Source organism: Heterocephalus glaber, unplaced genomic scaffold, assembly GCF_053883595.1.
Source record: "Heterocephalus glaber isolate CG9 unplaced genomic scaffold, H.glaber_assembly_v1.0 deba00001460, whole genome shotgun sequence".
Classification (NCBI taxonomy): Eukaryota; Metazoa; Chordata; class Mammalia; order Rodentia; family Bathyergidae; genus Heterocephalus; species Heterocephalus glaber.
Window position 1 is genome coordinate 5,611,758 of NW_028258307.1, and position 17,637 is coordinate 5,629,394.

The following is a 17,637-nucleotide window of genomic DNA, read 5'->3' on the forward strand; positions in this document are numbered from 1 at the left end:
GAGAAGCTTTTTCTCCTGAGCCCTCAACTTCAAGGGCACACGTGCTGACCAGTTTGCCAGCCTCTCTGGGGGGCTGCTGGGCCCCTGGGCAGTGCTATCTAGAACACAGGCAATCCAGGCAGGTTCAGCCTCATATTTTCAGGAGTGCGGTGGGGTCTAGATCACAGAGGAGATGTAAGACAAGAAAACAGCATTTCCACCAGGGTCCGGAGAAAGCAGCAGTGTCAGAGAATACAAAAGCAGATCTCAGAAGCGCAAAGGTGTTTGCAATGGCTTCAGGCACTGAGGTCAGAGGGCAGAGGTTTCTGCAGGAGACCAGCATCTCTGTGGGTCTCAAACAGCTGTGGGCTTTTGATGAGGGCTCATGGGGATCTCAGCGGAGGCTGGGAGTCCCCCCCATAGGACCCCAGCAGCAAGCAGATTTCTCTGGGACCCACATTTGCACAGGTGGCTCTGGCCTTTCCAGGCCCCTCTAGAATGAGCACAGCTAGCCTAGCCCAGGACGGAGGCTTTGGATGGCCCGACAGCAGGAAGGCCTTGGAGTCCGTCCTTCCCGGGGGGTGAAGGGATGGGCAGGGCCCGTGCAGCATGGAGGATGACGCAACTCACCACATCCTTCCTGTCCAGCACCTCCAGGATGCTGCTGAGGAGCTGAGAGCTGGCCTCGTGGTCGGGCTTGCTCGAGTGGTCGTCCAGCTGGCCGCTGAGCTGGTCCGTCAGCAGGGGCAGCAGCACCTCTCTGCACTCTGCAGAGGAGACAGCGGCTCACACCCATAACTATGGCGCCCCTCCACTCCCAGGAGCCTGCCCTGTGAGGGGGCCTCTCCGGCCATGAGGGGCACGTGGATTCAGGCATGGAGCTTGAACCTCCTCCCTGGTGTACACACACTAAGAAATACCTTTCCTGCCAATCAGTGTCAGCACTTAGTACAATGTTAATTAAAAACAATTTTTTTTTGCATTGCTGGGTACCAAACCCAGGGCCTTTAACATGGGTGGCTGGCACTTTGGTCCCAGCCCTAACAATGTGGAAATTATCAATTTCTCCAGCTTTAAAAAAAATTTTTTTTTTTTTTGCTTCTTGGGATTAAACCCAGGGCCTCTCACATGCTACCAGTGAGCCACACTGCAGTTCCTCTCTTGCTTTTTAAAATGACAACTTGATGTGTGAATATTAAGCCTTCTGACACCAAGAGCTAAGCAAGTCGCACACTTTCGAATGTTTTTTTCTACCTGATGGGGAAAACTGACTCATTCCTATGAACATAGAGCTTCCCCAGGCCATTTCCCTGGTCATGCTTTTGCAGGCGTGGGGCTTCCCTAGTATACTGTGTCTTCCTCCTGGGCTCTGAGTGAGCATCACACATTGTTAGGATGAGTCCAGGTTCTCTGGACAGTACAGAAGTGCCTTGCCTGTTAACTGCGATCCTGCCTCCTCTAATTGGAATTACCTGCACTAGTCATGGTGATGCACTCCTGTAATCTTAGCACCCCAGGAGGCTGAGGCAGGAGGATCGCACGTTCAAGCCCTGCCTGGGAAACTTGGTGACTGAGCAAGATTCTGTCTTAAATAAATGTGGGAGCTGGGGGGAGCTGGGGATGTAGTTAGCAAAGGCCCTGGGCTCAATCCCTAGTACCGTAAAACAAACAAACAAAAAGTTACTGTCTAGTGTGTACCTGCTTTTGCCTGCAAACAACCCACCTCTCTGGTTGCCACTGTCTTCTCTGCTTGCGTAGAAGCAGAGTTTATCCTGCATATCAAGTTGTTTAATAATCATTTTCCCCTGCAACAGCACCCACTAGCTTAGTTAGCATTACCTTCAACTATGTCCTAGGAACAGTTGAAATTTTAAGTGCACATTAATAGGGTGAGAACATGGAGAACCAAACAAAGGCTACTGATATCACCTTCCTTGTGTAGAAAAAGAAGCTGAGACTTACAGCAGGTCCCACATTTGTGCACGGCTGCACAACTCACCAAGGGCGAGGCTGGGAGGGCTCTCCCACCTGCAACAGTCTTCGAGGAGGCTTGGGGCACACATCCAGCAGGAGGACCCCCTCTGGAATGCTTGACCTGGCTATGGGAGCTTCAAAAAATGCCCTTACATCGCCTCAATCTAGTGAGTGAGTTTATGAGGAAGGAGCAAGTACTGGATCTCCTCCTTGCATCAGCGCACTGATTTAGAGTCAGTGGCTACAGGCTCTGTGCTGTTTACAAAAAGAAACCTTATTGCAGTATCAGCATGAGAGTGAGGAGTAAGATTTTTTTTCTCTTTCATGGACTCTCACAGTGGAATACTGGTACAGTGGACCCTTGACTTATGAACTCAATTTGTTCCTGAGGGCTGGTTGTAATCCAAGTTGGTCAACTGAAGGCTCAGCTCCTCTACACAGCCATCAAAGTCTCTCTCCTGTACAAAGGCAGATCTGTGTCCTTAGAGAGAGACCGTGGTCCAGGATTTCTCAGTTAACCCCACACAGGAAAGGATATTGTCATGTTCTTTCCAGAACTTTTGAAGGGTTAAATCTGGATCTGAGACCATCTGGAATACTGTAAGTTAAAACTAAAATTCCAGTCGTAATCCAAGTTGTTCATATGTCAGGCCAGTCATAACTCAAGGGCCCACTGTAATCTGGCTTCCTTCATCCTCTTAAAAAAAATCCCCGATGGGGGCTGGGGATTTAGCTCAGTGGTTCTGCCGCCTGCCTCACAAGCGCAAGGTCCTGAGTTTGATCCCCGGTACCAAAAAATAAATAAATAAATAAAATAAAATCCCGATGGATAGCACTGGCCAATTCCCATGTAAATACATCCATGTGACATCACTGAACACAGACCCATGAAGAGAAGCCGGAGTCAGCTTCCTGAGCTGCACACCTTGCCTGCCTGGCACCTGGCTGGCGAGTTTATGTACCACGTGTAGGTCAAGGAAAATAAATCTGTTTAAAAGAGTTATCTTTCTTACTTACTTGTCACTTCTTGGGAGTTCCTCCTTGGAGGACAAAGTTCTCCAACGAATGAACCACCTGCTGGTTACTCTAATTCAAATTTAAACACAGGACTCTGCTCTTTTAGGGACTAGAGACACCATCCTGACTCTGGCTTCTGAAAACTGGTGTCTCCGAGGTCCCCAGGTCCTAACCACCTGTCAAGGCCATTACTGACTTAAAACAAAGCAGGCCAGGAGTGCTGACTGCTGTAGATCTAGGCCCGGCTTTCCAGGAAGCGGCCCTTCTTGGTGGACACTCACCCGACTGCTGGAAAAGGCTGCTCTCCACTATCTTGGTCATGCAGTTGAGCTTCTGCCGGACTAACTGGTTGTCTGGGATGCTCTGAATGAACTTGCAGAAGAGCACACTGGAAGAGAAATCCCAGGGTTGGCCATCTCATTCTGCCAAGCCAAAGGCGTTCTTACAGATATTTCTCCTCCACTCTGGGCTCTGGGAGTGGAGAAGTTCACCTGGAAAACTCTGAAATGGCCCAGGGCTGAGAATATCCTTAGGGCCCACAGGCCTGCCCCGCCCCCCCACACCCCGAGGGAAGGCACACCCACACCCACATCCACCCGGCCTTCCAGGCCTGCCCAATGCTCAGCTTCTGGAAGAGGCCTTTTCCAGCCAACTCCACTCCAGCGTTGGCTGCAGCCTGACTTTGCATTCCTGGCGACTCCGGTATAGGGCTGGAAGCGTGTGATTATGTACTTTCCTTTGGAGTTAATTCTATGTCTGCAATGTCTTGTTTCCCCAGAGAAAGTGCAAACCTCCCTCAAGGACAGGCTTTGTGTGTTCCTTCGTATCTTCCACAGAACTCAGCACAAAAAGGAGTTGGGTTAACACTTGCTAGGATGGCATCAGCAAGTCCCAGGCCACTAGCAAGCAAGGCTCTGTCAGAGTTGGAAACAAACAGTTTTGTGCCGTTTACCTGAGCTCAGTGGGATCAAACACAAGTTTGACATCATTAATTATGCCAGGAAGATACTTCAAAGCCGCCCCCTGTAAGAAAAACACCAAAGGCAAATTCAATTGCCAAGCAAGACGAATACAGAACTTGGTGCTTGATCCCAGGAAGAAAAAGTTGGACTTCAATGCTGAATGGGGAACTGGACACAGATGCCCTCATGGTGAAGCGGAAAGCTGATGGTGCTAAACACGACCTCCCAAAACCTGTCTCCTGAAAGTGCAGGAGACACAGCCCCGTGTCTTCCCTATAAGCAGGAGTTATCATTTCTGTAATCCCATATTTCCTATTCATTTGGAATTATTTTTCTAAAGAGGTAGTTAAATTCCTAAAGTCTCCCTCGTATAGTTACATAAAGAACAACGAATATACGATAAAGTTCAAACTGGAGTCTCTGGGGATGATGAATTTCACATCTTAACAAAATGGCTGCTGACAAAGATACTGGTAACTTTGCACTTCTGGGAAAAATGAGACAAATCAAAAATAGAAAATTATCACTGTGCCAGCATGAGGATCAGCAGGTGGAATCAGGAGCCCCATGGTGGTTATGATAGCTGTCAAGTGACATCTAAACAGGTTGCTTATCTGTGGCAAACAGCCGCTGAAAATACAACTGTACCTAGAAGTTAAAATGTGGGTTTCTTTCTTTACTTGCTATGTAGTCCTACTAAGACTCACAAGCTCTCCAAGAAGCATGATTCACTTTGTTCCTCTCCGACCTTGGCCAGTCAGCTCTAAGTTCCTCAGAACATTTCTGCCACAGCCTTAACAGAGTTACCCATGAGGACACCAAGCTGACCTTGATCTTCACAGCTTCCTCCAGAGGCCTGTCCATCAGCATATTGAAGGAGAGAAATAACTGGCGGATCGAGTTATTAAATTCATCCCCATCTTCGCTCTGGCCATAAAATCTTAAAAGCAAACAGAGAAAAGTAGTCAGAGTCTCCCATCTTTAAAAGGAAACTTAAAATAGATTAGTGGCCTAAAAAACAAACAAACCACCACCACCACCACCAACATAGAGGTCAATGCCTCCCTGGTCACTGCCTTACCTGGTGTGGAAAGATGTTTCATGGGGCATCCTAAGGTGGTTTGGAAGGAACCAGAACCCACCTCAATAGATTTAAAGGATACACTTCTTAGACAAAAGCAGGGCAGAAATGTAAGCAAGGCCCTAACACAGGGCTCTTCAGTTGGTCAGCGAAGGTCAGACACTGGTAAGGACTCCCCGGAAGTGGTTTGGGAAGCCCTGAGGAGGGGGATGCTTTCCATCCCAGTGGCTTATGGGAATTTCTGGGAGGAGTGAGAACATCAGAAAGTCACATTGCCTGACTCCATAGGCGAGCTCTGCACGCCCATCCTGTCAGCTCATTAGCAGAAGGTCCAGTGTGTAAGGGGCTCCCCTGCAAATGTCCCTGACACACCACGCCCACCACCTTCTCTCGTCCACATCCCTCCTTCCTGCCTTCCTTCCCCCTCCACAGCCTCACCTGAGTTATTCTGCAATGAATGACTTCAGAGTGTGCACACCTGTAATCCTAGCATTCTAGGAGGCTGAGGCAGGAGGATCACAAATTTGGGCCTGCCAGGGCAATTTAGTGACTTAGCAAGACCCTGTCTCACCTAATCAAGCCTTGATCATATGAGCTGAGGTTTCAACAGTGGGTACAGGAGCCCTTCAACCCAGAAAGGGTCCTAACCCACTCGACCTGCATCATCCTCATCAGCATCCACTCTGTCCACTGCTGCTGATCTCTTCTACCACAGGGCCTTCAACTGCACTCACACGGACTCGCTCTGATTAAAGTACCCTATTTTTCTTCAGAATATGTGCCCATGAACTCAACCCAGAAGTTGACTGTTTTCCCAAGAAGAGACCAAAAAGGCTTTGGCCAAACTGCTGAAACAGTAAAGTCTCAAACAGTATTGCATACGCTTACACACTGCCTAGCAACTTCAACACCAAACAGTCAGGAAGAGAGAGAATGAAGTCAGAGGTTTATGCGCGCGCGCGCGCGCGCGCACACACACACACACACACGTGTGTGCGCACCTAAGTAAAGTTAAATTAGTACCCTCCATTTACCTACACACCATGAACACCCCCAATCTGAAAATCCAAAATCCAAAGTGCTCTAAAATCCAAACCTTTTTGAGCACCGACATGATACCACAAGAGGAAAATTCCACACCTGACTTCCTTGTGACAGCCCCAGTCAAAACAAAGTCATGCTAAAAACACTGTGTAAAATACCTTCAGGCTCTGTGCCTAAGACGTGTATGAAATAGAAATCCCTCTTGTGTTCAGACTTGGATCTCGTGCCCAAGATATCTCATTATATATACGCAAATATTCCAAAATCCAAAATAATCTGAAACCTAAAAATGCTTCTGGTCCTAAGCATTTTGGATAAGGGTTATACAACTTGCACCTTTTATAGTAACCACAGAATGTAAATTCCCCTAAGGAAATTATTACATCAGAAGGTGACTAGTAATTCTCAAGTCACCCACTTGCCAGAACTGAAAAGAACTTTATTTGGAAGTTACCTCTTTGAGTATTTCAAAATGTACCTGAAAGAAAACTCATTTGATGCCCTGCTATGCACTTAGTGTTCCAAGTTTCACCAAACGGCACCTCTCCCACCCCAACCCTGAGGTCGCCTGTGGTCCCTGCCTTTCCCTCGCTGCCTCCATCAAGTCCCAGAGCAAGTCCCATCGGCTCCTCCTCCCAGGTCAGTCATTCTCTCCATCATACCTCAGGCAGAGCCACCGTGTCCACACGTGAACTGCAACAGCTCATGAAGTGGCCACTGGCTTTCACTCTAAGCTTTCCACAATCCCTTTTCCACTCTGCTGATGCACAAAGATGTCCCAGGGACCTTCTCCACAGGGCCCATAATCCATCATCATCCTCAGCACTGAAGTTATGAAATTTGGCAAATCCATGACCAACTGCTCAGAGAGCTGAACACAAGCATGAGGAGTGAGGGAAACTACGTGGAGGGCAGTGATGGGGCAAACCACGGTGACCATTACCTCAGGTACAGCACTCGAGACTGGATGATGAACCTGAACAAATACTTCAAGGCTTTCAAAGCGGCAAAAAGCAATTCTGTCTTGCTGGAGTCTTCTGCATTAGCCACGTAAAAGTTCAGAACCTTGGAGAGTTTCCTAAAAAACAGAAAGAAGAATCAAGCCAATGGGCAACATGGTACCCGGAGGCAGCAGTATGCTGTATACCCCAGGAAGTGGGAGTTACAGCTCTCACTACATCCTTTAGACAATGCCCTCAACAGGCAAGCTAACTCTCCCGCAGTTTAGTTTCCTCATCCACGGTTTAAGTTTGGAAGCTGCCTTCTGCTTACAAATGGTGGAAAGATTCTTCCTTAGAAATAAGGATCAAGCAATGAAAGAGTTGAAAGCATTTAAAGTATGAGGATAATTTCATCTCTGGCACCTAAGACACACATCTCTAAATGCTCCTGGAAGGAGAGATGATGACAGCCCAAGGGAATCACCGTAAAATCTAATTCTCTCCACTGTCCCCCGACTCTTTGGGATCCATAAATAGAGCGCCAGGCAGGAAATTCACTGACTGTGGGGAGCAGAGCTCAATCCGACTCTCCAGAACACCGTGGCTCTGAACACGTCTACAGAGAGAACCCTTCTGGATTTTACATTGTACTTCGTGTCTTTGCAGTCTCTGGACTAGGGCCAATCTTGATCTTATGCTAACTCAGAACTTTGAAGGCTTGGACATTCTGAATTTTCCTTCCTTTTCTAGAATTAGCACAGAATCCAGAGGAAACATATGGAAATAATTAAGTGCTGTAGATAAACCGAGACTGTTACTAGTTGGGGGGTCCTGTTTGGCTTAGTGTAGCTCGGATCCACAGCTAATAGGATTTAACTTGTAGTTGCTGCCAACTGGGAAAGAGAGACTGCTGGCTAGGAAGATCCCTATGGCTGCTGTAGTGCCACCTCCCCAGCCGAGGGGGCATCATGGCCATTGCATCAGCTGGTGCCTGTGCTTCGTGACACCTCCTTTATGTAACCGTGTTTCTGTACCGTCATGCTTGTTTAGTTTAGGGAAGAACACCAAGGATCAACGACCTGACCTGACACAGCAGCCAGCAGCAATCAGCATAAATCATTGTCCAGAAGATTGTTTACCAACCCTAGCTATGTTCCTGTCAGTATTTATTGCACTGCTCTGTACCATGACTGCAGTGGGTGACAGGCCACCTGCACCACGGGGACCTGAGCGCTCTGGGGAGAAACACAGTGAACATCAGTTGCTCTCTTTATTCAGGGTTTCACAAACCAAACGCAGAAAGAAGACCACACTATGAGAAACGTAGAAACCACTTCCTTTTGTGCAAAAGAAAGAAGAATCAAATCTTACATCCCGAGAGTAATCGATTCCATATAGCACTAGTGGAGTGGGGTTGAGGACGGGCCTGTTCTTCTGTTAGACTTGGTCTTGCTTAATTCATTGTTTGATGAGATGGTACATGTCCATCTCACTGACATCCAACTCCTAAGGTCTTGAATTTGGCCATCTCTCCTTGCTCTGCTTCTAACTGGCTTCGACCACTACCTTTCTGGATTATTAGAGATACCGGCTTATGTAGAAGGAAGGGTCTGAACCAGGCACCTCTTTCAGGGTCTACTAGAATACTTAGCAGGTTCTGCACTCAAAGCCATCTTACTGAATTCAGGTTCCTTGCATTTTCCAAAACTCCAGCCTCGGAGCACAAATTCAACCATCCAACCACACGGATGTCCCTTGAGTCATACTTACACATATGCTAAAGTGGCACTGAAGTGCTTGTAAATGTAGGTTTCAAGTACAGGATTAAAATGCTGGAACTTGATGTCTCCTATCAGTGAAATGATGAATACCTGCCAAAGCACAAAAACAGCAGTGGCAGTACTGTACAATCCCAGGCATTCTGTCAACAAGCTGCATGGTGATCTCTTGGTGCTCTCTTTTCTATCTTGATCATTCCAGCAACATTCCTATTCTACGAGCCCAGCGCTGAAGCCAAGTCTTGTGGTTTTTTATTTAATTAACACAGAAGCAGGAAATAGTTACATTCCAGGCACTGCATTATATGGTCTAAATAAGTGGTGGTGAATCTATGGCATGCGTGCCACAGCAGGCTGTTTGTATCACTGAAAGCTCTAAAAGGTTCGCCATCACTGGTATAAATGAACCAACACAAACCAGCATCACTGGCCTCAGGGAGCCATTGTGTCAAAAGGAGCAAAGACTTGCATGGGTAACTTATGTCTGGGATCAAAAAAGCCCCGCAGGAAGGAAGATATGGAAACGGCTTGTCTGTGGGAATAATACTATCTAACCCATGGACACGCTATTGAAATAATCCGTGACATTTTTACCTGAGTACAGTGCTCGGGTCCCCCACAGCCCAAACTTCACCAGAGTGCTGTCTCCCGACTCTCCCCTCGTATGTTACCTCTTAGGGCTGTGAGGCACACAATCTACAAATAACCGCACTGCACCTACATGACAGAGGTGTGCAAAGGGAAAGGCACTGGGGACTTGCACATGTGCCCATGGCCAACTGCTCTGTCCCCCGGGTTTGATCTCCAGACCACTGGCCACGATCTTCTTTCCCAGAAACCTGTCCCTGACCTTCCCTCTCCCTGGCTAACATCCTTGGCTTTAATGCCTTTCTGATCACAGATACCTCCTAGGTTTCGACTTGACAATGGTAAAGTGAGTTAAAATGTTTCCCGCTTTCTGACTTAATTAAACCCTTTGTTTTCCCTAAGGAGAAAGTAGAAGCATGCTGAAAAGTGAGATCTAACAGAAAACAAAGAAATAAAGGCCTGCAAAAGAAATTATTAGTTTGTTATTTTGCTTCTGGAAATTTAGCCTAAAGAAATCGTGATGATGTATACAAATATGTATGTAGGAGCAGATTCATGGCAACTGCTTATAACAGGAGATATCTACATAGTTGCGAGAATAAATACTAGGTAATACATTTCATTGCTTACCAATGCATCAAACACAAGGAAGTCGTACATCTCACTGTCTGACATTTCCATCATAATGTTAAAAAGTGCATCTAATGTATCTTGCAAAAACTGAAGATAAGAAAGATTGAGAGGTTATTTTAGTGGACTCATTCAGCTCCACGTTGTAGAAATTTGGGGACAATTAGATTTCAACAGAATAGGCTTAAAAAGAGCATTTTCTAGGGGCTGGGGATTTAGCTCAGTGGCACAGCACCTGCCTGGCAAGCGTGAGGTCCCAAGTTTGATCCCCGGTACCCACTGCCCCCCCAAAAAAACAAAAACGAAGGCACAAAAAGAGCTTTTTCTTAAATAGCAGCACACTTGCTTTAGCCATATAGATAAGTCTTATAGTGACAACGACTGGTTTAATAGGCTGAACTAATTACACGGTAGGAATATTCCTAGATACAGAGATAAAAACATACCTTAACGATCTCTCCTCCATCCACCTCCATTAACTTCTTTAGGTTGTGTTTAATGTTCTGGGAGTTGGAACGCCAATTTAACAACCCTAACAGGTCAACTAGGAAGAAGGATGACAAGACACAAATGTCAGAAGGAGCAATCCAGACCATTTCAGGACATACCTACCAAAGTCTTCAGTAAAGACACCTGCTTGAGACAGCAGCTCATTCAAGAAATGGCCTCTCTGTTCTTTGTCTTATCCACATCAGTGTAGAATGTCCTTTCTCATTCTCCAAAGAGAAAAAAATTAACTGCTAATAGCAGCTTTTTTTTTTCTTTCGGTACCAGGGATCGAACTCAGGACCTTGTGCTTACAAGTCAGGCGGCAGAACCACTGAGCTAAATCCCTGGCCCCAATTAACTGCTAATAAACAAGAATATAAAATAATATCTGACTGGAACTCACATTTTAAAAATAATGACATAATCACAAAAACTAAATGTAGGAAGCAGTGCTATGGAGCTGGTGCAGTGGTGCATGGCTGTAATGCCAAGTATTTGGGAGGCTGAGGCAGGAGAGTGCGAATCCTTACGAGGCCAGCCTGGACAACTTAGAGACCCTGTCTCAAAAGGGGGAGAGGGGTGCATAGTGGGTGTAGCTCAGTGCAAAGGCCCTGGGTTCATCCCCAGTACGGGGGAAAGGACAGCACTCATGTACTTGCAAAGAACCTTACTGCCTTTAATTTGCTGGCCCGCTTCATCTTTTCTTTCTTGCTGTCTGTATCCAGGTGGGCTCAGAGGGAAGAGGGATTTACATACAGTACGCCAATTAATTCACTGCACCGTCACAACTGCACTGTAGAAATTTTATTTTTTCCTTTTTTTTTTGGATGAGGAAACTGAGACTTTGTGATGTCAGATTACTTGTCATAGGTCACGAAACTGCTGCAGGGTACTAGAAATGGAAATGAATTACAAGTTTATAGGATTCCAAAAGCCGCATCCTTGATGCTCCATTACCTCGCCTCCCTCAGAGTTCTTCACAGAAGTAAGCAGACAAGCAAATTCATAAGCACACTTGCATTGATATTAAGTGGGGAGAAAACAAGCAAACCTAAACACATACGAACATGCAGCAAAACTATAAAGAAAAGCAAGGTAACGACAACTGCCGAACTTACGGTAGTAATACTTGTGGGAGAGAATTAGAGGCCATATAATTTTAAAAAGAAAAGAAATACAAGGAAAAATTACAAGCTTTAGAGATACAAACATGTCTTCAAAGTCAAATCCTATCACTTAGAAGCTCAGGCAGAATACTGTCCCACTTGAAAATTGAATTTTCTTTTTCTGTCCTTTTCTTTTTTCCCTCCTTCCCTTCCTCCCTTTCTTCCCCCTCTTCCTCCTTTTTCAGTACTAGGGACGGAAACCTAGGGCCCTTGCACTGAGCTATGCATCCTCAGCCCTTTTTCACCGTTTACTCTGAGGCAGGGTCTTGCTAAGTTGCTCTGGCTGGGCTTGAACTTGTGATCCTCCTGCCTCAGCTTCGTTTCTTCCAGGCACCATTGGCACATGGCTGTAATCCCAGCTACCCAGGAGGCTGAGGCAGAAGAATCCTAAGTTTCAGGCCAGCCTAGTAACTTAGTGAGACCCCTTTTCAAAATTAATAAAAAGGGGGCCGGGGATTTAGCTCGGTGGTTCTGGCACCTGCCTTGCAAGTGCAAGGTCCTGAGTTCAATTCCGGGTACAAAAAATAAATAGAAAGGGCTGGGCATGTAGCTTGCCTAGCATGCCCGAGGCCCTGGGTTCAATCACCAGTACCACTGAATACACACATACATTTGATCTTTTTTGTTATTGTTCTAGACAGGGCCTCACTATGAGGCTGAGCCAGAACGATAGCAAGTTCTAGCCCAGACTGGGCAACTTAGTAAGATTTTGTCCCCAAATTTTAAAAGGGCAGTGGATGTGGCTCAAGGCAAAGTCCCTGGGTTCAATCCTTAGTACTGCAAAAAATCTTTTAAAGTAAAACAACGTTGTGGTCATTAATTAGGGAATGATAACGGCCACCTCAGTGCCCTCATGTCCAGGGGGAGGGTAAGGGGACACGGGGGTCACCAGAGAGAGACGAGGCCTCCTCCTGTAGGGGCTGAGCTGTCTCTTCCCTTCCTGGACCACAGAGCATTCGCACCCTGAGTCTAGGCCACACCCCGTATGGCTCTCTATACATTGGCCTGTGCTGGTTTTTTAAAAAAACATTAAATAAGTCAGTAAACACAAGCACCAATAAGATCTGTCTGTTCTCAGTCCCTGTGGTTTGTCCTGAGGCCTCCTGAGCCTGAACGGCGGGTGGCCCAGGTACCGAGAGGGGCAGAGGGGCTGTGGTCCCACAAAACCTAAGCTAGGGTTGATGGCTACTCGTGCTCTTCAGCTCTTCCTTTCTCCAAATAAATCACCCTGGTTCTCTCTGATTCCCCTCAAGTCAGAAGAAACACACTCAGGAGCGACTCACGTTCACCTCTGCCAAGTGCCTCTCTATCCCACTGCAAAAATTCCTTTTGCTTTTTATCACAAGTTAATTTTACAAACTCTTACTCCCTGCTCTCTTTGTTCTTCTCTGAACTCCAGTCTGGAAGGATCCTCTACTAGATGTTCAGTAAATGCCACCTCTCTTCTGGAGCCCCCCTCGACACCCACACTGTATGACCCTACATTGTCCCCACAGATTTAAACAAAACAGGGATGTGATTAAAAACACATGCCATGGGCCGGGGATTTAGCTTGGTGGTTCCGCCGCCTGCCTCGCAGGCACAAGGACCTGAGTTCGATCCCCCCGTACGAAAAAAAAAAAATCCACACACGCCATGTCCTTGACTATATTTAAAATTCAGCATAGGGCCAGAGACTTAGCTCAGTGGTTCTGTCACCTGCTGCGCAAGCACAAGGACCCGAGTTTGATCCCCAGTACCAAAAAAAAAAAAGAAAAAAAATCAGCATTTACCAGCTATAGATATTTTATCATTTAATTATAAAATTACAGATTAATAAATCATGACATTCAAACTGATCTTAACTATTGGACATCTGGGTTGTTTCCATTATTTTCCTATTATAAATACAGGGACACATCCTCAGATGGAAATCTCTCTTTGTCACCAAGGTCCAATTTCTAAAAGTCACGTTTATCTTCCATAAATACCAGACCCTTTGAACACCAATTATCAATCTATTATGTCCATTCTTCTTCTAATTAGGGTTACGTGGCTGGTACAATTCTGTCATGTCTTTTATGAAGCCCATGTTTACTGGCTTAATTTCTGACAGGCAAATTCTTGCTTTCCCCTCCGGATCGGCCCTTCACTGACTCTGTTAGGTCTAGCCGCTTGTCTAAGTAGAAATCCCGTCCTTATTCTCTAGCCAGCTGCAACTGACCCTTCTAAAGATCAGCCAAGGTCTGATCCTCCAGTGCAAGCTGTGGTCTCCCAGCTGGCGAACCTACGGCACGTTTGCCATAGCGGGCTGCTTGTTATCACTGAAAGCTCTAAAAGGTTCACCCTCCCTGGAACTGTTCGGTCTCTTTTTGCCTCCTAAACTGTACTGCTAAACTCCTGCCAGGTACCTCACCAAGTCATTCACGAGGCCTATGGGACTGATCATCTACACTTCACTGGGGAATCAGAATTTCTAAGGCAGTAAATTTTCGGCTTACTTATATTCAGTGGGACTCCATATTCTTTTCTTTCCTTTTCTTTTTAAAGACAGAGTCTTACTCTGTAGCCCAGGCTCTCATCCGACTTGCAATCCTCCTGCCTCAGCTTCCCCAGTGCTGGGATTACAGGCCTGCACCACCACGCTGACTCTCAGTAGGATTCCCTGTGTGATGGTTTAAATGAAGAAGAAGCTGCTGTTGGCTATCGAGTGCTGTGCAGTCCATATACAGGAGAGGCTACAACTGCTATCAGAGATTTGCAGGACAAATAAAATGAAGCACCACATGAGCTATGCAGTGATTTTATGAAAAATTCTCGCATTCTTGGATAAAACAGAAAAAGGGAAGATCACAGAGGGAAAGAGAAGCTCTGCTGGGCATGGTGGTGGGGTCCATGGTCCCTGCACTTGGCAGGCTGAGGCAGGGGGCTGTGAGTTCAAGGCTAGCCTGGGCTATAAGAAAGCCTGTCTCAAAAAACTTAAGTGATAATAACAACAAAAAAAAAAGGAAGGAAGGAAAGAAAGAAGAAAAGGAGGAACGGACTGGGATTGTAACAGGACTCCCTGCCTTCTGTCATCCCCCTGGGAGGGGGGCTGGTTCTGGCCTTGGCAGCTCCCTCCTCTTACTACCCAAGGCTCCAGCCATGTCTACTCCCAGAACAAGGCCCTAGAATTCTCACCAAATGACGGAAGGAAACACGGACAGAGAAATCCTGGAAGCAGTGCTGCGAGCTGACCAGCACCACCCAGAACATCGCTGAGGAGTGAACAGTCATGCAGCGCCTGCCCCAAAGACCTGGCCCACGAGGTGCAGCCCCACGAGCCTGGCCAGGGAGCCCAGGAGCCCTGGGACAAAGCTCCTCCGTCTCACTGTCGACCCCGCAGTTGCCTACCGTTCTGGGTGAGCTTTGTGGAGCAAATGAGCGTGGCGATCTGAAAACTGTCCTTCGTGCTGTCCTTGCTGGGGGTGAAGGCGGTCGGGTTTTTGGATGCCTGGAACTCCTTTTCTTCCATCTCCACCTTGGTCCCAGGCAGCATCAGGTAGGACTTAGCATCTTCCATCTTCTTGTTGTCACCCTGAGGAGGAAGCACGTTAGGGACATCGCACATCGGGCATCATCTCTTACATGCAGGAGACAGAGCTTCCCCTGGGAGCCAGTGCAGGTCCCGATGGGGTGCGTAGCTTGGTCAATTTATACTCTTGCCTCCCCCCAACTCAGGCACTGTGATATCTTTGGGCTGAATTTGAGCCCAGAAATAATTCTTTCACAGAATGAAAATGGAATAAGTTGTACATCAGAAGGCAGAATGTCCTAGTCTCTGTCGGAAGCAAATAACTATGTTACAGAATACAGTGGATTTCATGTTCTCGAACCTATAAATGGTCAGTGCTGTACTTTCGTGGGGTGACAGAGGAAGAAATAGTTTGCGATGCCTTCTAGAAGTATCACAAATGATGGCGATTTTATGGGAATCATTCTTCAGGCAGATGCATCTCAAAAGAGCTGCCAAACTTGTGTTCTCCTTCTGCCCCGGATATTCCGGGATAGATGAGGTCCTCTAGCATCTACTTATACTTTACAGTCTCAGTAGATGCAACAACTCGGCAACAGTTAGGACGGAATGCAGGCAGGAAAGGAAGCAAGGACCAGCGAGCATAGCAATGGGGACTGGTGATATGAAAGCCACATCCTGCCACACCCACCACACTCTAACCAGGCCCAAGGGGCACTGAGGCCACCAGAAAGATGCATACAGCATAGTGGAAGCTGGCCCTTCCCTGCTTGGGCCATGACAACCCTTTGCATGCGGGCGAGATCCTTTCCAAGGCCTAATAATAACGCCACTTGTTGTCCAGAGACCAATGGAAACCACAGAGTGGATGTGCCCAGACCCTGATGGGTTTGTAGATGTGAAGGGACAAATGCATATAGCTCTGGGGAGGATTCTGATGTCTGTTCATGTAAGTCTGAAAGGAGGCTTAGAGTCCAGTTTCAGAGGGAGCAAAAACATCCTCGAGTGTTCTGGACCTCGTTCTGCAGGCAGCACCTTATACACCACCAGGTCGTGCCTCCCGTCCCGAAGCGTGGTCCCATCGGCGTTCATCAGTTTCACGAAGGCCACCCCAAAAGGTCGCTCTGATTTATCTCTGGCTGAAAAGACAGAAATGTGTGTCTGAGTGTTGTGGAAAACTCCAGGCAGAGATGGCTGCGATGGCGGAGTTCACCTTCGCTCTGAAGAGTGAAGCACAAGCTAACACACACAAGTCGGGAAGGCGCAGTGAGCCTGTGTGTGTCACGGGTCCCCACACTGAAATCAGCCACCACCCCAGGCATGCACCTCTGCCCACACCCCCAGTAAAGGAGCTCAGCATCCCCAGAGTCCTCCACACCAGAAATGCTGGTGCTGCCACTCACTCTTCCCACACCTACACCTCGTCCTAAACTCCTGTGGAGCTTGCTCCTTTTCTTTCTCTCCATCCCTTCTGTTTCTACCTGAGGCAGGACCACCCTCACCTCTTCCATTTCCTACTCCTCCTCTTTTAAGACTGAGTCCTGGGCCTTTGCACTGAGCTGCATCCCCAGGTCGCTTTCATTTTTTAACGTTATAAGACAAGGTCTCACAAAGTTACCCGAGCTGGGCTCAAACTTATAATAGCACTACCTCAGCTTCCCAGAGTGCTGGAATCACAGGTGTGCACCACTGTGCCTCCTCTGCTATTTGCTTCTACAACTTCCTCCTGCTGGGCTCTCTGTCTCCAGTCCTCTTCCACCCAGCAAGTTCTCCATCCTGCAGCCAGAGGGAGGCTCCCAAAGCCCAGTCCACCCAGGCAACTGGCCTGCTTCAAACCCTTTAATGAGGTCCCTCACTTTCGGCTATTCTGACAGACGCTGTGATATTTATGAGGCTTCAGGGCTATGATGCTGCCTGACGTTTCCACCACCTCACTGCTCCCCAGCACAGAGCCAGGAGCATCCTGTGGCACCCAAGAGGGGGGAGTCGGCCTGCAGGCTCACTGCCCCTTCTCGACCTCCACACTGGGTGACTTGTAGGCTGCACGGCTCCAGGGCCTGCAGTGACTCTGATGACCCCACACTGCCTAAGCAGTAATCCACAGCCCCACTACTTCTCCTGCTTCCCCATTCTCCTGCTTAGGGCCATCTGGGCTGTTCCAATGCTGGGCATTATGCAGAGAAAGCTGGTCCCTCGTCCCCAACCTACATCAAAACCAAAACCAGAAACTACCTTTCAACAGCTCCTTTCTAACATGGTAAAAAAGAACCTCACCTTTCATGAGCTGGCTACTGGCCACCTAAAATGATCTAGATCAGAGAGCTTGGCATCAGTCCAACCCCATCACTGGTTAGTTAGCCCCGGAGGCCTCTCAGTGCCTTGGATTTTTAATGTGCAGATGGGGGTGAAAGGTCAGATATATCTTATCAGATTACCGTGGAAACTAAAAAGAGCATATAAAGGGGGCATCAAGAAATGTTGGATGCAAACTAAGA

General features: G+C 47.4%; 1 protein-coding gene across 2 annotated transcripts in view; it reads right to left on the reverse strand.

Annotated features, from left to right (window-relative positions):
* Dock5 (dedicator of cytokinesis 5) overlaps nt 1-17,637 on the reverse strand; it is a 185,591-nt gene that overhangs the window by 56,020 nt on the left and 111,934 nt on the right. For both annotated transcript variants that reach the window (XM_004848358.3, XM_087216792.1), the window contains exons 17-26: nt 16,178-16,281; nt 15,022-15,205; nt 10,441-10,538; nt 9,995-10,084; nt 8,769-8,869; nt 7,001-7,135; nt 4,761-4,872; nt 3,923-3,993; nt 3,252-3,358; nt 610-746 (exon numbers count right to left, since the gene is read on the reverse strand). In XM_004848358.3, the coding sequence (XP_004848415.2) occupies nt 610-746; nt 3,252-3,358; nt 3,923-3,993; nt 4,761-4,872; nt 7,001-7,135; nt 8,769-8,869; nt 9,995-10,084; nt 10,441-10,538; nt 15,022-15,205; nt 16,178-16,281 (1,139 nt within the window). The remainder of the gene's footprint in view (nt 1-609; nt 747-3,251; nt 3,359-3,922; nt 3,994-4,760; nt 4,873-7,000; nt 7,136-8,768; nt 8,870-9,994; nt 10,085-10,440; nt 10,539-15,021; nt 15,206-16,177; nt 16,282-17,637) is intronic.